This window comes from Sciurus carolinensis, chromosome 18 (genome assembly GCF_902686445.1).
Source record: "Sciurus carolinensis chromosome 18, mSciCar1.2, whole genome shotgun sequence".
Lineage (NCBI taxonomy): Eukaryota > Metazoa > Chordata > Mammalia > Rodentia > Sciuridae > Sciurus > Sciurus carolinensis.
Window position 1 is genome coordinate 1 of NC_062230.1, and position 27,544 is coordinate 27,544.

Consider the following 27,544-nt stretch of genomic DNA (forward strand, 5'->3'; position numbering starts at 1 on the left):
ACTTAAAGTGAATGCAGCAATAAGAGTTCAACAGAAACAGACTTTACTCTTGAAGGCCTCTATGTGCTGATCCAAATGTAGCTGGAGTGAAGAGGGGGAAAGACCCTCGAAAGCCGCATTTAATAGACTGAGCCATGGTGAAAGTCAACCACACTGAAACACATAAACTGATGAAAAACATTTTAAATCAGGAAATACAGCACATAAGGCCAGAAGGAAGTTTTCGAAAAAGAAAAAAAAAATCTTACTTTCCAATTTTGGTAACTTAGACTCAACTTACTGAAACCTGCAAGGCATAACAGTATCACCCAATGGTACTCACAGTGCCCACAGTACAGTTTGTCTCTAGATTTTGAATCTCTTGTTCTAATATCATTTTTACAGAGTCTGACATCAAAGCACAGGGATTCCAACCAAAAGTCAATTCTGTATTATAATGAAAATTACCAAGGAATTGTTATGGGTAGAATTGATAAGGAAACAGGTTTCGCTGGGACCTCTCTCTGATATCTCCTGCCTACCATTCCACAACAGAGCCCACAGTGTCTACCGAGATGTGAGTTGTAAGTCACTCCTGCAGCCACAGCCGTGGCTGCAGTAAAGGGATCTCCTCTACCAAACCCACTCCATTTATACCGTGCACACGCTTCTTTTCTCACTCGTGAACTAGGTACTGAGTGACACGGCTCACCTAAGATGCAGCACCTACCGAGGGTTTCACATTTCAGGGGAGGAAGTGCAGAGTGAGCCAACCAGCCCTCGAGGCCAGAGCGGTACCCAGAGCTCACTGCAGGATGCTCAGCAGAGGGAACAGAGAGCAACAGAGCCCTGCACAGCCGGAATGTAAAAAAGACTACTTCTTACGCTCTTTGTCCTTCCTCATGTTGGTGCACATCGGGGTCTGCAGGTTTTCGGAGGCAGCCTTGGTTTTACAAAAGTCGATGATTTCTTCTTCCAGCTTTCTTCTCTCTCCTTCAAGCTTTATTATCTCCTCTTGTTGAAATCTTTTAAGGTGCTCAAACTTGTCCTGTAGCTGTAAAAAAATGTGCAGTTGTAAACCAAGTGTGGCAGAAAGAACAGCTGAACGAACACATTGTCTTCCTGAACATCAAACTGTATTTAAAAATTCATGATTTTTTCTTAAGTTTTCATATATATAATTCTTTTATTGATTTTAAAACTGAATGTATGTATAATCCAAAAAATGAGATTATACTCTGTGTATGATCTATCAAAATGTATAAAAGCCTTCTACTGTCATGTACAACTAATTAGAACAAATAAAATTTAAAAATAAAGAAATTACGGTGTTTTCACTGAACCAAGTGTAATAAAATCCATACTGTAGACAAAATTTCTTTAACATTTTCCTTTTTGCTAAGGAAGTACATGTTCTCACTCTTTTATTCCACATGATCTCTTTGAGTGAAGATGATAAATCCAGACTCACTGTCTGCACTGACAAAACCCTTGTCAAAATCCTAGAGCCAGCAAAACTCACTGCAGGAGAGGAAAGAGCTGGTATCAATCCAGGTTCACCTGCTGGCACACAAAAACCTCCACGTCGTACGTGAGGTGCCTCATCCACGCTGGAGAGAGCACGGGCTGCTGTGCAGACCAGAGCCAGGCCCCTGGAAAGCCAGGGACACACGCACCAGGCCAGTCAGAGAATGTCCAGGGCCACACGCACCAGGCCAGTCAGAGAAGGTCCAGGGACACAGGCGCCCAGGCCAGTCAGAGAAGGTCCAGGGACACACGTGCCCAGGCCGGTCAGAGAAGGTCCAGGGACACACGCGCCCAGGCCAGTCAGAGAATGTCCAGGGCCACACGCACCAGGCCAGACAAGAAGGTCCAGGGACACACGTGCCCAGGCCAGTCAGAGAATGTCCAGGGACACACGTGCCCAGGCCAGTCAGAGAATGTCCAGGGACACACGCGCCCAGGTCGGACAGAGAAGGTCCAGGGACACACGCGCCCAGGCCAGTCAGAGAATGTCCAGGGCCACACGCACCAGGCCAGACAGAGAATGTCCAGGGACACAGGCGCCCAGGCCAGTCAGAGAAGGTCCAGGGACACACGCGCCCAGACCAGTCAGAGAAGGTCCAGGGACACACGCGCCCAGGCCAGTCAGAGAATGTCCAGGGACACACGCGCCCAGGCCAGTCAGAGAATGTCCAGGGACACACGTGCCCAGGCCGGTCAGAGAATGTCCAGGGACACATGTGCCCAGGCCGGTCAGAGAATGTCCAGGGACACACGCGCCCAGACCAGTCAGAGAATGTCCAGGGACACACGTGCCCAGGTCAGACAGAGAATGTCCAGGGACACACGCGCCCAGTCAGACAGAGAAGGTCCAGGGACACACGTGCCTAGGTCGGACAGAGAATGTCCAGGGACACACGCGCCCAGGCCAGTCAGAGAATGTCCAGGGACACACGTGCCCAGGCCAGTCAGAGAATGTCCAGGGACACACGTGCCCAGGCCGGTCAGAGAATGTCCAGGGACACACGCGCCCAGACCAGTGAGAGAAGGTCCAGGGACACACGTGCCCAGGCCAGTCAGAGAATGTCCAGGGACACACGTGCCCAGGCCAGTCAGAGAATGTCCAGGGACACACGTGCCCAGGCCGGTCAGAGAATGTCCAGGGACACACGCGCCCAGACCAGTGAGAGAAGGTCCAGGGACACACGCGCCCAGGCCAGTCAGAGAATGTCCAGGGCCACACGCACCAGGCCAGACAGAGAATGTCCAGGGACACAGGCGCCCAGGCCAGTCAGAGAAGGTCCAGGGACACACGCGCCCAGACCAGTCAGAGAAGGTCCAGGGACACACGCGCCCAGGCCAGTCAGAGAATGTCCAGGGACACACGCGCCCAGGCCGGTCAGAGAATGTCCAGGGACACACGTGCCCAGGCCGGTCAGAGAATGTCCAGGGACACACGTGCCCAGGCCGGTCAGAGAATGTCCAGGGACACACGCGCCCAGACCAGTCAGAGAATGTCCAGGGACACACGCGCCCAGTCAGACAGAGAAGGTCCAGGGACACACGCGCCCAGTCAGACAGAGAAGGTCCAGGGACACACGTGCCCAGGTCGGACAGAGAATGTCCAGGGACACACGCGCCCAGGCCAGTCAGAGAATGTCCAGGGACACACGTGCCCAGGTCAGACAGAGAATGTCCAGGGACACACGCGCCCAGGCCAGTCAGAGAAGGTTCAGGGACACACGTGCCCAGGCCAGTCAGAGAATGTCCAGGGACACACGCACTCAGACCAGTGAGAGAAGGTCCAGGGACACACGTGCCCAGGCCGGTCAGAGAAGGTCCAGGGACACACGTGCCCAGGCCGGTCAGAGAAGGTCCAGGGACACACGTACCCAGGCCGGTCAGAGAAGGTCCAGGGACACACGTGCCCAGACCAGTGAGAGAAGGTCCAGGGACACACGTGCCCAGGCCAGTCAGAGAATGTCCAGGGACACACGTGCCCAGGCCGGTCAGAGAAGGTCCAGGGACACACGTGCCCAGGCCGGTCAGAGAATGTCCAGGGACACACGCGCCCAGACCAGTGAGAGAAGGTCCAGGGACACACGTGCCCAGGCCAGTCAGAGAATGTCCAGGGACACACGCGCCCAGACCAGACAGAGAAGGTCCAGGGACACACGTGCCCAGGCCGGTCAGAGAATGTCCAGGGACACACGCGCCCAGGCCGGTCAGAGAATGTCCAGGGACACACGCGCCCAGACCAGTGAGAGAAGGTCCAGGGACACACGTGCCCAGGCCAGTCAGAGAAGGTCCAGGGACACACGCGCCCAGACCAGACAGAGAAGGTCCAGGGCCACACGTGCCCAGGCCGGTCAGGGAATGTCCAGGGACACACGCGCCCAGACCAGACAGAGAAGGTCCAGGGACACACGTGCCCAGGTCGGACAGAGAAGGTCCAGGGCCACACGTGCCCAGGCCGGTCAGGGAATGTCCAGGGACACACGCGCCCAGACCAGACAGAGAAGGTCCAGGGACACACGTGCCCAGGCCGGTCAGAGAATGTCCAGGGACACACGCGCCCAGACCAGTGAGAGAAGGTCCAGGGACACACGCGCCCAGGCCGGTCAGAGAATGTCCAGGGACACACGCGCCCAGACCAGACAGAGAAGGTCCAGGGCCACACGTGCCCAGGCCGGTCAGGGAATGTCCAGGGACACACGCGCCCAGACCAGACAGAGAAGGTCCAGGGACACACGCGCCCAGACCAGACAGAGAAGGTCCAGGGACACACGCGCCCAGGCCAGACAGAGAAGGTCCAGGGACACACGCGCCCAGGTCAGACAGAGAAGGTCCAGGGACACACGCGCCCAGACCAGTGAGAGAATGTCCAGGGCCACACGCGCCCAGGTCAGACAGAGAAGGTCCAGGGACACACGCGCCCAGGCCAGACAGAGAAGGTCCAGGGACACACGCGCCCAGACCAGTGAGAGAATGTCCAGGGCCACACGTGCCCAGGTCGGACAGAGAAGGTCCAGGGACACACGCGCCCAGACCAGTGAGAGAATGTCCAGGGCCACACGTGCCCAGGTCGGACAGAGAAGGTCCAGGGACACACGCGCCCAGACCAGTGAGAGAATGTCCAGGGCCACACGTGCCCAGGTCAGACAGAGAAGGTCCAGGGACACACGCGCCCAGACCAGTGAGAGAATGTCCAGGGCCACACGTGCCCAGGTCGGACAGAGAAGGTCCAGGGACACACGCGCCCAGACCAGTGAGAGAATGTCCAGGGACACACGCGCCCAGGTCAGACAGAGAAGGTCCAGGGACACACGTGCCCAGGTCGGACAGAGAAGGTCCAGGGACACACGCGCCCAGGCCGGTCAGGGAATGTCCAGGGACACACGCGCCCAGGCCGGTCAGGGAATGTCCAGGGACACACGCGCCCAGGCCGGTCAGAGAATGTCCAGGGACACACGCGCCCAGGCCAGACAGAGAAGGTCCAGGGACACACGCGCCCAGGCCGGTCAGAGAAGGTCCAGGGACACACGTGCCCAGGCCGGTCAGAGAAGGTCCAGGGACACACGTGCCCAGACCAGTGAGAGAAGGTCCAGGGACACACGTGCCCAGGCCGGTCAGAGAAGGTCCAGGGACACACGCGCCCAGACCAGTGAGAGAAGGTCCAGGGACACACGTGCCCAGGCCGGTCAGAGAAGGTCCAGGGACACACGTGCCCAGGCCGGTCAGAGAAGGTCCAGGGACACACGCGCCCAGGCCGGTCAGAGAAGGTCCAGGGACACACGTGCCCAGACCAGTGAGAGAAGGTCCAGGGACACACGTGCCCAGGCCGGTCAGAGAAGGTCCAGGGACACACGCGCCCAGACCAGTGAGAGAAGGTCCAGGGACACACGTGCCCAGGCCGGTCAGAGAATGTCCAGGGACACACGTGCCCAGGCCGGTCAGAGAAGGTCCAGGGACACACGCGCCCAGGCCGGTCAGAGAAGGTCCAGGGACACACGCGCCCAGGCCGGTCAGAGAAGGTCCAGGGACACACGCGCCCAGACCAGTGAGAGAAGGTCCAGGGACACACGCGCCCAGGCCGGTCAGAGAAGGTCCAGGGACACACGTGCCCAGGCCGGTCAGAGAAGGTCCAGGGACACACGCGCCCAGGCCAGTCAGAGAAGGTCCAGGGACACACGTGCCCAGGCCGGTCAGGGAATGTCCAGGGACACACGCGCCCAGGCCAGACAGAGAAGGTTCAGGGCCACACGTGCCCAGGCCGGTCAGAGAATGTCCAGGGACACACGTGCCCAGGTCAGACAGAGAATGTCCAGGGACACACGCACTCAGACCAGTGAGAGAAGGTCCAGGGACACACGTGCCCAGGCCAGACAGAGAAGGTCCAGGGACACACGTGCCCAGGCCGGTCAGAGAATGTCCAGGGACACACGTGCCCAGGCCGGTCAGGGAATGTCCAGGGACACACGTGCCCAGGCCGGTCAGAGAATGTCCAGGGCCACCTCAGCAGCAGGAGGAGGGTGGACGGAGCCTTGCAGTGGCCCTGACCTGCCATGTGTCCACACACACCAGGAAAACCCAGAGCGCACGAGCCTGTGCCTGAACCTGAGGGACACATTGATAGGACTGAGGACAGCACTGTGCCCAGGTGGTCCACGGTCCCTCAGACCCACAGAGCGAGGCCCAGAGCCACCTGTGCGTGAGCTGGGTGAGGAGGGGCCAGGGCAGTGCCCAGATGGACAGCAGTGGCTGAGCTGATCCAGATGTGGGGACAAGCAGGCCTCTCAGGGTGGCAGTGGGGGCCTGGACTCTGGCCACCGCCTCTCAGTTGGAAGTGCCTGAGGAAGCCTCGCCGCCACTCAGGCGAGGTGTGGTCAGCCTTTCCACAGGCTCTGGCCCCATGTTCTGCGCAGGCTGTGTGGCCTCCTGTCCCACCGGCTATTTCCCAACTCCGTATCATCTTGAGTATTTTTAAATTCCATCTTTGGGATTTCTACCTTTTCCTTCCCTCTGTTTCCTTCCCTTTCTCTTCTTCCTCTCCTTCTTTTCTCGATTTTTTTCTGTCCCCTCTTCCCTGCACACACTTTCCCCTTCTCCCACTTCTCCCCCTTCCTCCTCTATTTTCTACAGGGCTTAATGTTAATTTTATTTTCTCTATTATCTGATTTTTGGCACATTCTATATAATCATTCCACTTTTCTTCTCTTTGGCTAATGGAGTGGTAGAGAAAAAAATCAAATACACCTTTCTGATATTTTTAAATAAGCATTGACATATGTCTGCTTTGAAGCTATGGCTGTTGCTGATGGTCATTCTCTCCAAGCAGAGCTGGGAACTGAACACAGACCCTGAACAAGCTGAGTGGATGTGCTGAGGTCAAGATGAACCTCTAGTGCAGGGAACATTTATGAGGAGAAAGGAGCTCACTAAAGAGACCATCGGAACAGTACTAAGATATCATCCCAAAATAAGAGCAAATATCAACATACAAACACAGACACCGTGAAAATATGGCGATAGAAAACCCCAAAAGTTCAAACTCCAAAACAACTAAATCCGATATATTAAAGTTGAGAAAAGTTTAGACAAAAAAAATTTTTTAAGTTGATTGTTTAGCTTCCATATATCAGAGAAAACGTTCGGCCTTTGGTTTTCTTGGGATTGGCTTATTTCACCTAACATGATGGCCTCCAGTTCCATCCATTTACCAGCAAATGTCATAAAGTCGTTCTTCTTTAAGGCTGGGTAATATTCCATTGTGTATATATACCATATTTTCTTTATCCATTCCTCTGTTGAAGGGCACCTAGTTTGGTTCCATAGTTTAGTTATTGTGAATTGAGCTGCTATAAACATTGATGTGGCTAATGGCAGAAGGATCAGAAGAGGAAAGGAGCAGGGGATGGGGAGCGGGGAGGAGAGGTACTAGGGACTGAATTAGAACAAGATATATTTCATGCTGTAACAATTATGTCACAAGGGATCCTACTGTCATGTATGACTAAAAAGAATCAATAAAAAATATAAATAAAGGAAAAAGTCTTAAAGGTGATTGTTTAAATCATCTATGAATTTTATAAAAGTTCAAGAATTAAACAAAGGGAGAAAAATACAGGCTATGAAAGAAATCTGAATAAAGAGATATTGTGAAGAAGAATCACAAAAAAGCTAAATAGATGGACCCATGTCAAGGACGTCTAAATACACTCTGGGCAATGTGGAGTGTGTTATTGTGATTTGAGTCTGTACATGACTTTGCATTTTCTGCCAAATTTACGAAATGGGGGGGGGGGGAGAGAAGGAAGAGGGGGAGGGGAGGAAGAGGACAGGGAAGGGGGAGGTGGGGAGGAGGACGGCCACAATGGTGAGGAGCAGGAGGGTCACCGCAGAAGAGAACACAAGTCCCTTGAGTTTCTGAAACCCACAGACCCATCCTACCACAGCCTCTTCCTGGAAGTGGCATTAGTTATCTTCAAAACTGCAGCCAACCAGGCACAGTGGCCACACCTGTGATCCCAGCCGCTCAGGAGGCTGAGGCAGGAGGATCTGGAGTTCAAAGCCAGCCTCAGCAACTTAACCAGACCCTGGGGCTGGGGATGTGGCTCAGTGGTTAAGTGCCCCTGGGTTCAATCTCTGGTGGAAGAGGGGGGGACTGTAGCCCTTGACAGTAACTCACTGGTCACCATAAACCTCAAAGTATCATTTGCTCTCTCACAGTACATGGGCTTAAAAATACATGGGCTCATTTATACAAATAGGTCAAAATAGACTCTACTGTCATGATAACTAAAAAGAACAAAAATTGTAAAAAAGAAAAAGAAGGCATGGGCTCAATGCAAAGACTAGAATATGACCCAAGAAAAACATTTAAAATCCTTGGGGCTCAATCAGGAGGACAGGGACCTCAAAAGGGATCCAGGGCACCTCTCCTGCACTCCCAGGGGACTCTGAAGTCCCCTTTGAATCCCTTTATGATCAGAAATTGTCAAAAGATAAGATTTCAGGTGTGAGTTCAATGACATAACAGGCTCGTGTTTCTGACCCAGAGTCCACAGACTCTGTGCTGGGAGCAGAGCACAGCACGTCTCCATCGGCAGAAAAGGTAAAGGACTCAGGCTGGTGGATCCAACTTGCTTTTCCCCTAGCCTTCATATAGCTTCCCACAGCTTATGCTGACTTGGATTCTCCTCAGCTTTTGGGAAACTGGCCCAGTTCAAAGTTCTGTGTCATTATCTGTCCTTCAGTGGAGTGACCCTGTCTGGTGGGGCCTGCTCTGTTCCAGCCGAGTGCTGGTGTGGCCCACCCCATGCCTGGGAAAGCCACATCTGCCTCATGCAGATTCTGCAGCACTCCCAGGACAGGGCTGTGGAGCCAGGGACCCGTCTGTAACTCAGAAGGCATGGTGGGTGGCCCAGGGCCCAGGGAGATCCTTGTCACCAAGCATGCAACTGCAGAGAGCCCCACAAGGACAATGCCTCGCAGTCTCACAGGGGAGGCCACAAAGAGAGCCCCACAGAGCAACGCTCAGGGCATCCATGCAGTGGGGTGACCCCCAGGACACAGCGGGCTACCAGCGCACAGCTCTACCATGGGAAAACTTCAGGCATGAGGAACCAACTCATGAGAGCTCCTGGGTGGATCTAGCGCAGCACAGCCAGCGGGTGGTGCTGCCTGAGACCTTAGAGTGCAAGAAATTTAAGAGAAAAATTCTCAAACTACTCCAGAAAACATAAAATTACAGGCTATAATCTCGTAAAGGCTGTATTCAGACGCTATAGTAGATAGCTGCTTGTTGAAGAACAGCAAGTTTCCCAGGTTAAACATCAGTTAATCTCCTGAGATTATCCCCAGATTAACAGCACACCTGACAATGAAGTGGATTGCTATTGGGTGGGCAGTACTTGCCTCTTTTTCAGCATCTTTCAGTGTCGTCTCTTTCTCCTTCACTCGCTGCATGAACCTGTGCTTCAACTGTTTTTCTTCCCTCTGACATTGGTCATAAAACTCTTGTCTCTTGGCTTCATATATCTCTTGAAAACTAAAAAGGAATGCTTAAGACTCATGTTAAAGTTCTCTTATAAATGAACATGTGAGCAATATATTTGCAAACTAGGTCCTATGAAATGTGATTCTTCCATGTGTAGTAACACAAAATGAAATGTTCGCATGCTGGGATGATAAGATGGAGACATAACTGTTGGTATGTGCCTGTGCTAGGCAGAGCCAGCCCGTGATCCCAGCTGCCATGGAGTCAGAAGACTGCAGCTGGAGGCCACGCTGGGCAACTCAGCGAGACCCCGCCTCAAAACAGCATGTACAGGAACATGTGGGGACGTAGCTCAGTGGTCAAGGACGTGCACAGCACATCCCAGGCACTGTTCTCGATCCTCACTGCAGAGTCTATGTAGAGTGTAAATAAAGGACAGCAGGATGCTGGAACACATCACTGATTTCTTATTTCCACCACTTTCCATTATATCATATCCTTCACATCTTTTGATAAGAAAACTTAAGAAAACCTCTAAAATATGAGGTTGTGTTCAAAACAGTTCAACTAAAGCAAGAAAGAAATCGTTTAAAATATCATCTGCTAAGGATGGTTGGGTTTTGGTTATCTCTGGGAGCCCGCCTGACACGTGATAAAGTGACTGGGTGTTCGCATAGTTCAGCTGTGCAAGGCCACTCCTCTTCAGCACCACTAAGCTCTGCCTCGGACCTCAGCTCGCAACTCACCGGTCGGTGCGCTGCTTCTCAACTCTTCTCCCCCAACTCCTCTCAATATCCTTTGCCAATTTTCAACAACATTGGAGAGTTTCCTCCCTGAATCTGTTTTACATAAGTACAAACATTCAAATACAAATTCAAAATGCAAAATAGTGGCTTTCCCTGAAGACGCACCTCAACATGCACACCGTTGGACGTGGGTTTCAACAAGCAGAGGGTCCCTTCCAGAGGCCCTCTGCCACTCCCTGCGTCTCCTGGCCTCACCTCCGGATGGCCCAGGGGGAGACGCACCACGCTTCTCCTTCCCGTTGACCCTGCTGTGTGTCGAGGGGTTTCCTAGGTCATACCTCTGCTCGGGCCGCGCCTGTGCTCACCTAACTGGCTGGTTGTCGGGACCCACGTCTGTAAAGCCCATTTCTGCAGCTTGCGGCACCGATAGCACTCGTAGTGGTGGAAGTGGGTTTGCTCCTTCAGGTCCTCCATGTTGGTGCAGAGAAGCATGTCCCGGAGCTTCACGAAGTCACAGTGGTTCTCGTTTTCCACTAGTCAGAAAGGCAGCAAATCACACCACTGTCACTCTTCGGCACTGGTAAAGCTTGTTAAATAAAGTCATGGGTGAAAGACATTTAAAGCCACAGATAAGTCACCGATCTTATTAACAAGTTACAGTGATTCGAACCATGTAACTGGTTATTCTAAATTACTAATTTGGGCATGGTTGATTTAAAGAGCGACAAATTTGCTTTAAATTTATTAGATAAGAACAAAGGGCTGGGGAGATAGCTCGGTTGGTAGACTGCTTGCCTGTCAAGCACAAGGCGCTGGGTTCAATCCCCAGCACCACAAAAAAAAAAAAAAAAAAAAAAGAATAAATAGGAAACAGTAAAATAACAAGTTGTGTTGGTATATGATATAGGTTTTCATTAATAATGGCATTCAGGGGCTGGGGAGATAGCTCAGTCAGTAGAGTGCTTGCCTTGCAAGTACAAAGCCCTGGGTTCAATCCCCAGCACCGCAAAAAAATAAATAAATAAATAAAAATAATGGCATTCGTATTCTACAAACTACCCTCAAGGTTTTTCACAGCTAATTGCTTAGGTAATAAAATTTCACTAATGTAAATAGTTTTAGAGTGAATTACTTTAAAAAAAATCATAAATTGTGCAGGCTTTTGGTATCAAACTCCAAGTATACAACATATTTATAAGACTACATGAATCAATGTTCAAAATCACTGAATAACTCCAAATCGCTCCTTTATGGTTTACTTCTCACTGATATACAGAACTGTAGAAGTGATATACATAATGGGGTGCTATGTCGCAGCAGCACGTGAACATTGTGCGGCGTTTAAATCAGGCTGAACATATCCATAGCCTCAAATATGATCATTGCTTGAAGTGGAAACTTTCACGACAGTTCCTTCTAGCGTTTTGAACTGTGTGGCACACTACAGATGTCTAAAATCACCACATTTGCAACTTCACAGTCACCTTCTTGATCCCAGATGAGAGTCAGTGCCCACTGATGAAACTGCCCTCACCCACTGCCCTGGCTCTGGTGACCACCACACCATTTGAGATTCGCATTCCAGGTGGAGTGAGGTCACATGGTATTTCTGGGCCAGACCTTTTCTCTTGGCATGAAGCTCTGCAGTTCCATCCATGTTGCTGCAGGGGGCAAGATCCCTCTTGTGTGGTCAAACACTCTTCCATCATGCATGCGTGACACTCTCTCTCCATTTGTCTGATGACAGGCACTTAGACTAGTTCCACTTCTAGGCTGTTGTTAACAGTGGGACTACAGTCAGGGAGTGCAGACATCTCTACTAGATGCTGATTTCTCTTCCATTGTGTGAAGGTACAGTAGTGGAATTGCTCTGGTCATAGTAGTTTTAATTTTTTGAGGATGTTCCATACTGCTTTACACAATGGCTTATATTTCCTTGTGGTTCTGAATTGCATTTACCTGATAGTTAGAGATCCTGAGCATTTTTGTTAACCTACTGGTCTTTGTAGCCATACCTATTCAGATCTGCTGCCCCTTTTCACTCAGGGTGCTTGTTTTTCTGCTGGTGAGTGTTTGTGGGGTCACATATTGTCGGGGTACCACGGACCCCACCCTAGTTTGGCACTGAGCCGGGGTGGCCCAGTTTGCAACATCGAGGACCTCAGTCTGGGGCCCCTGGTTTGCAACAAACAGCTAACACTGCTGACTCATGCTCGCTGTGTGCCTTCTTGTTGCCCTTATTGTATTACATTGTTATCATGCTCTCCCCACATGCTCAGTAACTCTGATTGGCTGCTGTATATGAGGTGATTCTTGTAACTGCCTAGAGACTGATCTCAGGCTGATTCTGATTGGCTTATGCTTGCTATATAACCCAGACACTTCCTCGAATAAAGAGCATTTTGTTTGTTGGGCATTGTTCGTCGTTCATTGTTCGTCGTTCTTTGGTCTTTGTCTTTTGGGCTTTTTTGTTCGTGTGAAAAGGAAGCGTACGCGTTATCATTGCCTCCGCCAGCGGAGGGCAGTGATAAGTGGTGCCGAAACCCGGGAGACTGAAAACTTTATAAAGAAAACAAGGTAAGATATTTTAAAATTTTTTAACAAGTTAAACCGGTTATAAAAAGGTCAAAAAATAAACAGGTGAAAGGCAGCCTTGAAAGGCAGCCTTGACGTTCGCGGTACGCGACTATCCAGAAGCAAAAGTAAACAGGTGAAAGGCAGCCTTGACGTTCGCAGTACGCGACTATCCGGACTAAGCGAAAGGCGGTCCATATTAAAGTGAAAGTAGCATGCGAAAGGCGGCTACCTGGACTAAGCGAAAGGCGGTCCACATTAAAGGTATTAAAGTGAAGGTAGCACGCGAAAGGCGGCTACACCCTGGGCTAGAACATTCTTAGATACAATAGAAAAGGTAGCTCCTTGGTTTTTAGATGAAGGATTATTAAATATTCCACAGTGGGAACATCTTGGAGAGGATCTTCATAGGGCAGATCGACAAGATCCACTGCCTGTTGGAACTATGGCTATATGGTCTTTAGTGAGAGGGTGTCTAGACACAAATAAGGAAAAATTTGTTGAGCCCCTTACAGAGGGAAGTCAAGTTTTGGAGGAAATAAAAGCATTAGAAAGGGCGTCAATAAGATCAGAGACAGACAAGGAAAATGAAACTGGATGTGAGGATAGTTCAGATGAAGAGGAGGATTTACTGTGTAGACTAAAGAAGAGATGGGGCAAACACACACCACACATGGTGACCCTGCACTCTCAGCTCTTAGAACCAGCCCAACCATCAGTGGCATGTCCTAGTAAGGAGTATAATATAGTAGCCCCAGTCCCCACAAATATTGGGAGATAGTTGTTTCACAATTTTCTGCGTCCAAACCTGAATTGATTACTAACCAGGAACGGCTGTATCATTTTTCCAGGACTTTTGTTCTTTTTTAATTATGTTTTTTTGAGCTCATGATTTTTTTGATTCAACTAGAGTTTTTGAACATCTGTTACATTGCAATGGAGATTCACCTATAAAGTTTCAAGGCCTTTGATTTTGTGTTATGTGTATGTTGTGCTGTCTGATGTCATGTATTGTCTGTATCAAAACTGAGTGCTCCTAAAATTAAAATTTAAAAATGGATCCAGATACTTTTAATTCACGTGATTTAAAGGTTCAATTCAAATTGGGTAAACTAAGAAAAGTAAAATGTCTTTGAAAATAACTTGCAAGTCTTTAGGTGGTCAAGCTAATAAAATATTGATGTTAATAAAATGTCTAATATCAATTGTTTCTAGGACTTTTCTTCAACAGGAAAGAGACAACAAATACTGTTCAGGACACTTGTCTGATATCTTGGTTTTTGCAGAATAAGTGAATTAGAGTTAACATGTATGGTATTACTCAAATGTTTTTGTAGAGACATCTGATTAATTTACAAAGTTAAAATGCTAATTGTTAAATAACATCGAGTACTTTTAACTCTTTAAATTACATGGGGTAACATACTTAAACATTATTGGTGTTTTCATAGGTTGGTAAATAAAAAGGCTTACAATTACTTTGTATCCTCACTACTATAAAAACAAGGTTACTAAGAGTTATGTCCTAACAAGTGCAATTCTATATACAAAGGGTCCCAAAAGTTTCAACTGTGTTTCAATTAGAGTACTATAAACAACAAAAGATTTAGTCTTATTAAAATAGAGTAATTTATCTGAATTCAGAAATTTCATAATAGTTGTTTCAGAATGTGAACAAAAAGGGGTCAATAAATAGGAAAGAGAAAATAAAAGGTTCCGGGTATGGAAATATATTTAATAAAAGGGAAAAAGAAATGTTTCTGGGTAAGAAAGTGCTTGTGTAATGCTAAGAAAGTCTATGTAAGTAAAGGGCAAGTTTCAACAAGTTTGCATGTAACTAAGATGGTTATATGTATGTGAAACATTTAAAGCTATTTAAGGTTTTTCCTAAGGTGAATTACTAATGTTCTAATATAAACCAAAGTTTAATCTATATGGTAAAATGACATGGTAAAATAACAAGGATTTCTTGGAAACACTAATTTACTCTTAACTTTGTGTCTGTTAAGTTTTATTCTTTAGAACAATTAGTCTTAAAAAATAGGGGTTTATACAATGATGGTTAAGCAACTGTTAGAGTATTGTACTACGTTATAGAGTCTAAATTTTTCTTTACTGGAGCCAAGGCTCGGTTTGTGTGTTTCCACAGGATAAAACATCGCCTATCTGGGTTCCTGAGCGATAAGCCTTGTTGGGTACCACAGTGGCCCCTCACTAAGGAAAAACTAGAGGCTGCTCATGAATTAGTACAGGAGCAACTTAATGCAGGTCATCTGCAACCCTCTACCTCTCCCTGGAATACTCCAATATTTGTCATTAAGAAAAAATCAGGAAAATGGAGGTTATTACATGATCTTCGGGCCATTAATAATCAAATGTATCCTATGGGACCTATCCAATGTGGGTTACCATTAGTCTCAGCTTTACCTAAACACTGGCCCACCATTATATTAGACTTAAAGGACTGTTTTTTCTCCGTTCCCCTCCATAAAAAGGATTGTTGGAGATTTGCTTTCACTCTGCCTGCTATAAATCATTCCCAACCTGATCAAAGATATGAATGGATAGTGTTGCCTCAGGGCATGACCAATAGCCCTACAATGTGTCAAATATATGTAGATAAAGCTTTAAAAACCACTCAAAATAACTTTCGGGAATTGCTTATCTATCATTATATGGATGACATATTAATATGTCATAAAGATAGAGACATTCTAACACAGGCATTACGGTTCATGACTGAAAAATTAAGTTTTTGGGGATTAACCATAGCACCAGAAAAATTACAAACAGGAGAACTACAACATTATCTAGGAACAAAACTGTCTGCTACTACAGTCCAACCTTTAAAGCTTACTATCAGAACAGACCAATTAAAAACCCTAAATGATTATCAAAAATTATTAGGAGATGTCAATTGGATCAGACCTTACTTAAAATTATCTACAGGAGAGTTAAAACCTTTACGTTGGGTCCGAGTGTTGAGAGCAGGGTGGTATCTGTGCTGCTAACTGTCTCAAGGACAAACAGGACTGCTGGGCCCCTGTGCTTACCAAGGTTGTTAAGAGATATTTGTCCGAGGAATGTGCAGTTGCCTAGAGACCTTATCTGTCAAGGACGAGAGCAGGGCCTAGCCCCGACTCAGCTCCTGAATAGTTCACCCCTTCCCTCCTCCCTTCTTCCTCTAGGACCGTCCAGTTCTGGCCGGACCCAATGAAAATCAAATAGATTGACCGGACCCAACCAGGGGAGGTTTAGCTGTTCGAATGTTAGCCAATTAGAAGAACACTGTAAAACTGCTTGCTTTTCCTTATAAAAACCCTGCTGACGAGGGCTCGGGGCCTCTCTCCTAGCGTCGTTGATTAAGGATGCAGAGGACCGAGTTCGAACTCGCTAATAAATGACTCTTTGCTGCTTGCATTGATCGTGGTCTCTGGTGGTCCTTGTGGGATCTCAAGCCTTTGGGCACAACATATGGGGGCTCGTCCGGGATCCCCAAGCCCACCCAGACACCTGATCATAGAGTCATAAGTGACATCTTCCACCGGTGAGTAAGGCATTGCCGTGTGTTTTCTGGTCTGAATTGCCTGCAGGCTCTGGTTCTGGGCTGGCACAGTCCTGGCGGACGCGCTATAGGACCCCAGCAGGGTCTCGGGAGACGTCCCCTCGACCCATCTGGTGACATTTGTCACATCTGAGCAGCGGGTGCTGCATTCTGGCGAGTCATCGCATCTGGTGACATTATTGTCACATCTGAGCAGCGGGTGCTGCATTCTGGCGAGTCATCGCATCTGGTGACATTATTGTCACATCTGAGCAGTGGGTGCTGCATTCTGGCGAGTCATCGCATCTGGTGACATTATTGTCACATCTGAGCAGCGGGTGCTGCATTCTGGCGAGTCATCGCATCTGGTGACATTATTGTCACATCTGAGCAGCGGGTGCTGCATTCTGGTGAGTCATCGCATCTGGTGACATTATTGTCACATCTGAGCAGCGGGTGCTGCATTCTGGCGAGTCATCGCATCTGGTGACATTATTGTCACATCTGAGCAGTGGGTACTGCATTCTGGCGAGTCATCGCATCTGGTGACATTATTGTCACATCTGAGCAGTGGGTACTGCATTCTGGCGAGTCATCGCATCTGGTGACATTATTGTCACATCTGAGCAGTGGGTACTGCATTCTGGCGAGTCATCGCATCTGGTGACATTATTGTCACATCTGAGCAGTGGGTACTGCATTCTGGCGAGTCATCGCATCTGGTGACATTATTGTCACATCTGAGCAGTTTGTGCTGCATTCTGGGTAAATTTGTCACTTCTGAGCAGCTTGTGCTGCACTCTGAGCAGTTTGTGCTGCATTCTGGGTGAATTTGTCACTTCTGAACAGCGTCTGTGCTGCTTCTGAGCAGCTTCAGTATTGCATTCGGACGACTGGCCGCATCTGGTTAACTCTTTGTCCCATTTGGGCTTTGTGTGGCACCTGGGAAACTACAAAATACCAGCTAGCCAATTTTTGATTTAGCATGCTACGTGTCTGTCTGTTTGTGTATTGTACTATATGGTCTTTACTCTTGCCTTCTATTAAATTCTTCATTGTGTTAATCCGATCTTAGGCTTAGGGATACTCATTGCAGGGTACTTTACAGTCCTTCTTGTTCCTGAGAGATTTGTTTACTCCAATCCCCCTAGGCAGAGAGCTCAGCAGCTCCATTCCTCAAAAGTAGTGAGAAATGATGTTTTGTGATCTTCTGCATTCAAACCTAACCTGATTTCTCAACCAGGAAGAAAAAGGGTTAAAAAGTCCTGGGTGATCCCCCCTCCCCTCTGCCTGGCCTTGTCAAAGCCTGCTCAGTGGGAAGGGGCGGGTAACCTGAAGAAAAGAAAAAAAAAGGTGTCCGTTTAAACTTCTGGGCTGGTACACAGAACTAACTTATTTTCTAGGATTCTTCGTTTGTTTTGTTTTTCTTTAATGCTGTATTTTTGAGCTCATAATTTTGATCTTGCATACCTAGGTTAATGATTTTTTTTGATCAGTTCTATTTTTTATTCAACTAGAGTTTTTGAACATCTGTTACATTGCAATGGAGATAAAGTTACAAGGTCTTATCAAAACTGAGCGCTCCTAAAATTAAATTTTTTAAAATGGATCCAAATACTTTTAATTCACGTGATTTAAAGGTTCAATTCAAATTGGGTAAACTAATGAAAGTAAAATGTCTTTGAAAATAACTCACAAGTCTCTAGGTGGTCAAGCAAATAAAATATTAATGTTAATAAAATGTCTAGTATCAATTGTTCCTAGGACTTTTCTTCAACAGGAAAGAGACAGCAAATACTGTTCAGGACACTTGCCTGCTTTCTTGGTTTTTACAGAATAAGTGAATTAGAGTTAACATGTATGGGATTACTCAAATGTGTTTGTTGGTGACATCTGATTAATTTGCAAAATTAAAATGCTCATTGTTAAATAACATCAAGTACTCTTAACCCCCCAAATCCCATGGAGTATCATACTTAAACATTATTGGTGTTTTCATAGGTTGGTAAATTAAGAAGAGTTTAAAATTGCTTTGTGTCATTACTAAAAACAAGGTTATTAAGAGTTATGTTCTAACAGATAAAACCTCAACTCGGAGAGTGGGTGTTCCATCTGCTCCCTTACCACTTCCCCCTGCTCCCCCTCCAGTTCTGCAAAGCTCCAAGGAGCTCTTAGACTTGGATTTAGAGCTACCATCTCCCCTTTCACTGTGTTTCAGTTACAGTTGTTTCAGAATGTGAACAAAAAGGGGTCAACAAATAGGAAAGAGAAAATAAAAGGTTCTGGGTTTAAAAATATATTTAATAAAAAAAAAAGAAAATGTTTCTGGGTAAGAAAGTGCCTGTGTGATGGAATACATGAGGGTCTAAGTAAGTGCTAAGAAAGTCTGTGTGTAACTAAGTTGGTTGTATGTATATGAAACAGCTAAAGCTATTTAAGGTTTTTCCTAAGGTGAAAATACTAATGTTCTGATATAAACCAAAGTTTAATCTACATGGTAAAATGACATGGTAAAATGGCAAGGATTTCTTAGAAACACTAATTTACTCTTAACTTTGTGTCTATTAAGTTTTATTCTTTAGAACAATTAGTCTTAAAAATTGGGGTGTATACAATTATGGTTAAACAACTGTTAAAGTATTGTACTGTGTTACAGAGTCTACATTTTTCTTAAAAAAACTAAATTTGGTAAGAAAAAAAGTGTCAAGGTAATTGTGAAATGGTTTCTAGTTGTATATTAAATGTGTTCATATTTTTCAGGTATACAAGTTTTAAAGCAGGGAATTTATCAAGCTGCTATTCTCCAGATAAACTTGTCTGTAATGGTAATCTTAAACTTATAAAGAGTAAATTTTAATTGGGGATTTATTTCTATCATTTAATGTTCTATTATAGGACCTGCTATCAATGGGGTACGTGTAAAATTTGTTACTTTTTACACTGAGATAAAGAACTTCAAATATAAATGTATTTATAAAAGTTAGAGCCTGATTTGTTTAAAGGTTCATATTGTAGAAGGTAAAAGCATTTTGCTACACAAAAAAAAAAGTTAAAAACTCTCTCAGCCTTTCTTTGATTGATTCCTGTTTTGGATATAATGTTAGACTGTGTTAACTAATGTTCATATGGACTCAGAAATCAATATATGTAAACTTCTTAAATTGACATTTAAGAAAGAGTATAATACATTATAGCAAAAATGGGACAACAATGACTGAGTTTGGGGTCCCTGACTTCATGACTGTAAAAGTTATGTAGATGGTCTAGTCTCTGTAACTCTCCTGAAAACAAAGAATAATGCTTACATAGTCTTTAACTTAATAATAAGACATGTATAAAGATTGCTAACATAACTCTTTAGGTCTACATTTCCATCAGAGAATAGAGCTCCATCTGATCTCAGCTTAATCTTCAAAATCTGTGTTTATAAACCTTTATTTTCTAAAACTCCTTTGACCCTCACTGAACTTGAAAATTTGGTCATGCTGGTCATGGCAAAAGGGGCAAAAATTAGTTGTAGGATTAGAACACTTAAGATCTATAAAGAGTCACGCCTTACCTGAGATAAGGCTCTGCCTCCCACCTTACTGCATGTTAGAGTGACTCCAAAATAAGTCAGACTTCAGCTTATTTAAAGTTATAATCAAAAGATTGGTTTTTTGTTGTAAAATTACTATGATCTCAAATAGGAAATATAATGTGGTTCTCAGTCAAAATTCAAGATAGCTATTATACAAGCAGAATATATTTTTACTCTTGATAATTTCATTTTGTAAAACTGTTACCTGTTAATGTTTTGCAGAAGTATCTGCTTCAAGAACACGCAACCTAGGTAACTTGTGATAATAAGCCATCACCTAACAGATAGTAGTAACAGATATCAGAACAGATAGTGGTAACTTCCAGAACTAATGCAGACTCCAGTTAGATAAAAGGGTAAATAACTGTAAAGTTATGGACATTAAAGTTAAAGCCCAGTACTCTTACTTTATGACTGGTGAAACTGGCTTGCTGGATGATTAAGATCAAACTTAGAGATTGAAATTAAATACAGAAGGCAAGATAGGCCAGTATTTGGATCTTTTGTCCTCAGTCAGCCTGAACCCACGAACAAGAGAACTTCTCTAAGGAGCTTTGCAACTCTGTGTCACACAACCTCCTGATCAAGGAGATTGTTGAGACTAGAGGATGAGAATCACTCAGTGCATCTGCTGCAGAGGAGGGTCATGGAAAAAAGGGAGACACCCCTAATGCTTTCAAGGAAAGCCACCTCATCAAGGAGACCCTGCCTAACCAATGGCACTGGTGGAGCTAAGAAGCTGCTCTTAAGTTCTCTACAAGTGGCCCCTGTGGGAACTCAGCTGACTCTTTAATAAGACAGGAACCAGGTCAATTTGACCAGCTTGGTCTTGGACACCCAGCAAAACAGTTAAAACCAAAATATAGCCATTCTTGGGCACTTAAAAGAAATAACAGTTAAAAGTAACTTAAGATGTACACTTGTGTTAGTCCACTAGAATAAAAACTGGAAGCTACAAATGAAAGAAAGATTCTTCAGCAAATGTGCCTGATAACTATCAAGAGAAACTGCCAGAGTCAGAAGTTTTTAGTCAGTTTAAGGCCTACAGACCTTCCTAAGCTATACAGGTAGACTTGATCTATGTTTGCTCGTATGATTACCTAGCCCTAAGTAACAGAAGTATAGAGCTCTCTACTAAACACAGGTTATACCAATAAAGGAATATTTTACAAAAATCAGATGACATTAAGTAGCTTAACTATATTTTTGGGGATATCTATGACATTAAAAGTTACATGTTGTGTTTACATTCCTGATAACCTGGACAATGTTAAAGTTCTCAAATAAAGGTCTTGTCCTTTCCAGCCTTTGCTAGGTCTAGTTATGGGAACAATTTCTCAGTTCTTCCACCTCCTGGTGAGAGATTAACTTCTATCATTTTCATGATACTCAGTGGCATGCTCCAGATGCTGCAACATTTACTTTGTACTAATTTCATTTCAGTACTCATGTCTTTTTGTTCTTCTATCATAGAAGCACCTACCCCCAGGTGAGTTTACAGCCTGCTCTTCCCCAACCAGACTTCTACCTTGGACCCCTCAGTTGACCTGATTTTAAAAAGGGGAACTCCAAACTGCTTGCCCCACGCTGCCCACTTCCAGCTCGAAGAAGTCAGATTGGTCATCGCCCATTTTCCCTACAGCAGTGAAGGAGTTCCTAGTATTAGAGGGGTAAATGAAGTCAGAATAAAAACAGGTAGTTAGTGTAGAAATAGGGAATCGGGTCAATTTGAGGAAATGAAGCCATGAAGCCATCTGCCTTTGGAAGTTGGAGACTGCCCCTGGAAGAATAAAATGTCAAGAATCTCTGGAGCTCATTAATTACCAAATTTACCTGACTTTAAAGACTGTAAGCAAGGAGGTCTATGTGCAGCTCTGGGAGAAAAATGTTGGTTTTATGCTAATCATTCTGGAGTAGTGAGGGAATCCATGGCAAAAGTCAGAGAAGGACTAACAAACAGAAAGAAAGAATGGAAAGCTAGTCAGAACTGGTTTGAATCCTGGTTCAATTTTTCCCCTTGGTTAACTACTCTGGTGTCCACTACAGTGGGACCCCTGATATTGTTGTTACTAGCTTTAACTATAGGACCTTGTATAATCAATAAGTTAATTGCTTTTGTTAAAGATAAAATAAATACAGTACAGCTAATGGTGCTAAAGGCCCAATATCAGCCCATTAAGCAGCAAGAATTAGAACAGTAGAGACCCAAGATTGGCTCTCTAAATGTTCTTGGAAAGGGGGGATGTTGAGAGCAGGGTGGTATCTGTGCTGCTAACTGTCTCAAGGACAAACAGGACTGCTGGGCCCCTGTGCTTACCAAGGTTGTTAAGAGATATTTGTCCGAGGAATGTGCAGTTGCCTAGAGACCTTATCTGTCAAGGACGAGAGCAGGGCCTAGCCCCGACTCAGCTCCTGAATAGTTCACCCCTTCCCTCCTCCCTTCTTCCTCTAGGACCGTCCAGTTCTGGCCGGACCCAATGAAAATCAAATAGATTGACCGGACCCAACCAGGGGAGGTTTAGCTGTTCGAATGTTAGCCAATTAGAAGAACACTGTAAAACTGCTTGCTTTTCCTTATAAAAACCCTGCTGACGAGGGCTCGGGGCCTCTCTCCTAGCGTCGTTGATTAAGGATGCAGAGGACCGAGTTCGAACTCGCTAATAAATGACTCTTTGCTGCTTGCATTGATCGTGGTCTCTGGTGGTCCTTGTGGGATCTCAAGCCTTTGGGCACAACACGAGGATCTGTTTGTGTCTTTCCACAGGATCAACAAACTCCGGTCTGGATTCCCGAGAGACTGACCAGAACAATACAACATGAGAGTGACAACAATAAGGATACAACTGGACAGCCAGACTCGGAACTTATGGGCTATAGTTAGAGCTTGGCCATATCCTCTGCCTTTAACTAATACCTCCTCTTTATATACTAACTTACAACCTTTCTTTGCTCTCTTAGGAGGACCAGAAATATTATGTTTCCACCTACGCCAGTTTGTGTTTTCTCCCCTTTTATGTTTCAGCTAACAAACAAAAAAGATGTTTCTCTCAATCTCTCTCAATGTTGGAATGCTTCTAGGTTCTCACAGGCAGTCTTAATGTGTGTTCCTACCTTCCTACCAGTCCCAGTCTTTGTTACAGGTACAGAGTACTATTATCAAGAAACAGGAGAGATTTTGGCATCATAACGGCCGTGATCGCCACGGTAGCAGTCACCGCACCAGCAGCATTGACGCAACCATACAGACCATACAGACAGCAACAACAATCACTTGGCCAAAAATACAGCTGCAGCCTTATAGACTAAAGAGACCCTAAACCAACATCTAACAGCAGGCATACTCCTTGTAGATCAGAGAGTGGACCTATTACAAGAACAAGTGGACATATTACAAGAACTTTTGGGACTGGGATGTGTTTACTCTTTAAGAACTGTCTGTGTTACTTCCATTGTATATGATAATTCCAGCACCATAGCTGGGTTATCTAGAAAATTGCCAGCCTACTTGATCGTCTCAATTTGATAATCTTACCTCACAGCTTAGGGCTGAAATTGTCAAAGTTAATTCTACTAGGGTACAAATTGCTTCTATGTCTGAGCCAGCTAAGTGGTTTTCTTCTGCTTTCAATTTTGTACAACAGTGGGCAAGCCTTGATACTTTGGGGTTTTTACTCCTCCTTGGTAGTTGTACAACTACGAGCCACCCAACAAAAAGACCGGATTATTTTTCATCTGGCCATGACTGCCCTAGAGGCTGGCAGTTCCCCTCAAGTTTGGCTTTCTATGCTGGACCGGTAGTCAATGACGGGTAATGAAGGAGGTGGCCATGTACCAACCTAAGACAGAAGCTGTAGCATGCTCTACAGTCTTTGATGATGGGTAAGGACATGAGCTGACCCCTCAACCTAAGACAGGCACGGTCTCAAGCCTTTTCTTTTAATAAAGGAAAGGGGGAGCTGTCGGGGTACCGCGGACCCCACCCTAGTCTGGCACTGAGCCGGGGTGGCCCAGTTTGCAACATCGAGGACCTCAGTCTGGGGCCCCTGGTTTGCAACAAACAGCTAACACTGCTGACTCATGCTCGCTGCGTGCCTTCTTGTTGCCCTTATTGTATTACATTGTTATCATGCTCTCCCCACATGCTCAGTAACTCTGATTGGCTGCTGTATATGAGGTGATTCTTGTAACTGCCTAGAGACTGATCTCAGGCTGATTCTGATTGGCTTATGCTTGCTATATAACCCAGACACTTCCTCGAATAAAGAGCATTTTGTTTGTTGGGCATTGTTCGTCGTTCATTGTTCGTCGTTCTTTGGTCTTTGTCTTTTGGGCTTTTTTGTTCGTGTGAAAAGGAAGCGTACGCGTTATCATTGCCTCTGCCGGCGGAGGGCAGTGATAACATATATTGTGACTTTCATCTCCTGGTCTGAGGTGCACATTGTGAATACTCTCTCCTACTCGGGCTTGTCTGTGCGCTCTGACAGACATCTTTTTCTGTGAAGAATTTGAGTTTTCTGTTTGTGCTTTCTGTGCTCTTGATGTCTTGTCCCTTCCAATATCCTGAAGCATCTTCCCTAATTTTCATTTAGCAGTTTCACATGTTCAGGGCATAGTCCATTTTTAGTTCCTTTTTGTAACTATTGAGAAATGGTGGTCCAGCTTCATCCTTCTGCATGTGGATATTCAATTTTCCAGCACCATTTATTGAAGACTGCCCTTTCTCCAACAGGCGTTCTTAGCAACTTTGCCAAAAGTCAGTTGGAAGTAGATGCACAGACTCAGCTCCAGACTCTCCATTCTGCCCTGTGGTCATGAGTCTGTTTCCATGCCAGCAATGCTCTGACTCCATTGCTGCATGCATGCAGCCGTGTGGGGCATTTTGAAGTCACATAGGGTAACGCCTCCTGCTTTGTTCTTTGGTTCAAGATTGCTTTGGCTATTTGGGCTTTTTCTTTTTGTGGTTTCATGTGGTTTAGAATTTTTTCTAGTTTCACGAAGAAGGCCATTGGTATTTTGATAGGGATTGAATTAAATCTGCAAATCACTTTGGGTATTGCAGACATTTCAATAGTACTGATTCTTCCAGTCCATGAACATGGAATGTCATTCCACTTCCTGTGTCTTCTTCGATTTCTTTCATTCACCTTTTATAATTTTTGCTGTAGACACCATTCAGCTCTTTGATTAAATTTAGTCCTAGGTATTTTTATCTGTTTTAAATGGGACTGCTTTCTTGATTTCTTTTTCAGAAGATTCTTTTTTTTTTTTTTTTTTTTTTTTTTTTTTGCAGTCCTGGGGATTGAACCCAGGGCCTTGTGCTTGCGAAGCAAGCACTCTACCAGCTGAGCTATCTCCCCAGCCCTCAGACGACTCACTCTTGACATACATCAATGATACTGTTTTTTATGTTGATTCTGTATCCTGAAACTGTGCTGAATTTATTTATTAGTTCTCTGTTCTGATGTTTTTGAGGTTTTCTATACATAGGAAAATGTCCTCTGCAAAAAGCAACAATTAACTTCTTTTCCAATTTTCATGCCCTTTATTTCTTTCTCTGAGCAGGATTTCCAGCATCCTGGTGACTAAAAGTGGTGAAAGGGGGCATTCATGTCTTGCTCCAGGCATCATGGAGAAAGCCTTCTGCTCTTCCCATTCAGTAACTGTCAGTTGTTGACTTTTATAAATGCCTCTGTTATGTCGAGGTGTGTTCCTCTGTGGCTACTTGGCTCGGTGTTTTCACCATTAACAAGCGTTGGATTTATCCACAGGCTTTCTGCACCTAGGAAGACAACCCTTCAGTTCTGCCCTCCCCCTTGTTGCCCCAGTACAGCATGTTTAGTGATTTGAACGTACAGAAACATCCTTGCAACCCTGGTATAAATCCAAGCTAATAATCTTTTTAATGTGCTGTTGGATTTTATTTGCTAGTATTTGGATGAGGATTTTTACATATATGTTCATTAAAGATATGGATTCTTTGTTTAGTCGGTTCTTATCTGGTTTTGGTATGAGGGTAATGATCACTTTTAAATGCTTTATAAATTAGGCGGTATTTGAGTTAACATAATTAAATACTAGGATTTATGCTTCTGAGTGATTTCCAGCATTCTGAAAGGGGTGATTTATGCAGAGCGAGAGAAGATAGTATGCGTGGGGTAAACATCAGGGTGAACGAGAAGATTGTGTCCATCTCTATAGCGTCTGGCCTAAAGCATCATCTAGCAAATTTCTATGAGAATGAGTCACAGTCACAATGAGCATCAGCTTAAATGAAGTAGAACATGTTTTCCTGGTAGTGGCCATTCATCCACGGTCAGCGAGTTGCCAAGGCTAGTCCACGTGCAAAGGCCGGCTGGGACGCAGCGCACTGTGCCTGTGACAGCCTCCAGACCCGTCCTCCCTCCTGGGGCTCACCTTGCAGAACTCCCCAGGGGTAATGACGGCCCCTCACCATCCTCTTTCCGACCTTCACCTCGTCTATGCTCCCCACCACGGCAAACGGCAGCACCCCCTGGAAAAGGAAGACAGACTGAATTCCCTTGTCACAGCCCTACTCATGGTACCACGGCTGGGCTGTGAGGGAAACAGCAAAGACCAACCACCAAAGAAATCAACCCAGCGAGGGGTATGCCCTGCATCCAGTACGAGCACTTGGCAGAAAATGTTTGCTGACTGATTTCTGCAAGACTCCATTTCAGGACGTGCAGATGACTGGAGACCATCTACTTGTCCTTGCCTAAAGCAAGAGAGCCTGCCACGGGCAATAGACACTAGGTATGAGCCCCAAATGCAAAGCACAGCTTAGAGCACAGGAGCTCCTTGTGGTCCTGGGACTCAGAGGGAGCTTGAAAATAAAGTGCAACGCAAGGAACTTCTGAGATGGTGGTAGGCAGAGTCAGGAGGACGTATACAGGCCGCAATCCGGGCCGTGTGCAGGGTGGTCCCTGAGATGTTAGGTGGACAGACGTCTGCATGAGAACTCTGATATAAGGGAAATGCCTATGGTTAAAATCATTGAACACTGCATTAAAGATTTAATATTTAGCAGTAGTCTGCTAATTGGTCATGATAAAAACCATTCCACATAGGATTTCCTGTAGTTGGGCTCTCAGAGGTAGAACACAGGAGAGACCGAAATTTTTGAGATGCAACATAAATAAAAAGTAACATAAAAATAAGGGGAAATTTTTACATTACTCAGCTTTTCAATTGAGAAATATGGTTAGCTTAAGTGTTTTTAAATTAATAGGGTATGAAACATAAGAAAGGAGAAATGGAAGAAAAAGAATTAACATCTATCCATCCCCTTATAGTCGAGACCCTGTCAGTCAGGTTCTTCACAATTCTGACCCTGTAAAGGACAAGTTCACAGTTTTGGGAAGACAGATGAATTGTGTGGGAAGCTAAGTCTGTTTGTCTTCAAAGTTTGCCTTTCAAATATTAAATGGCATTTCAGATATTCACTCACATTAGTAAATTGACACAAAGAATCAGTACCCTCAGTGCTGTCCTGATACTAGCAACAGTACCTCCTTCTCTACCCAGACCTGCTCCTTCCCAGTCTCCTCCTGCCACGAAGTCCCTGCGTTGAGGAGTGGAAGCTCTCGATCCCTATTGGT

The 27,544-nt window shown here is 45.6% G+C and overlaps 1 protein-coding gene across 1 annotated transcript in view; it reads right to left on the reverse strand.

Moving 5' to 3' along the window:
- Positions 1-853: 853 nt before the first annotated feature.
- Septin14 (septin 14) overlaps positions 854-27,544 on the reverse strand; it is a 41,821-nt gene continuing 15,130 nt past the window's right edge. The window contains 5 exon segments of the mRNA XM_047533552.1: positions 854-1,033; positions 9,400-9,532; positions 10,593-10,638; positions 10,641-10,760; positions 26,340-26,436. Coding sequence (XP_047389508.1) covers positions 854-1,033; positions 9,400-9,532; positions 10,593-10,638; positions 10,641-10,760; positions 26,340-26,436 — 576 coding nt within the window.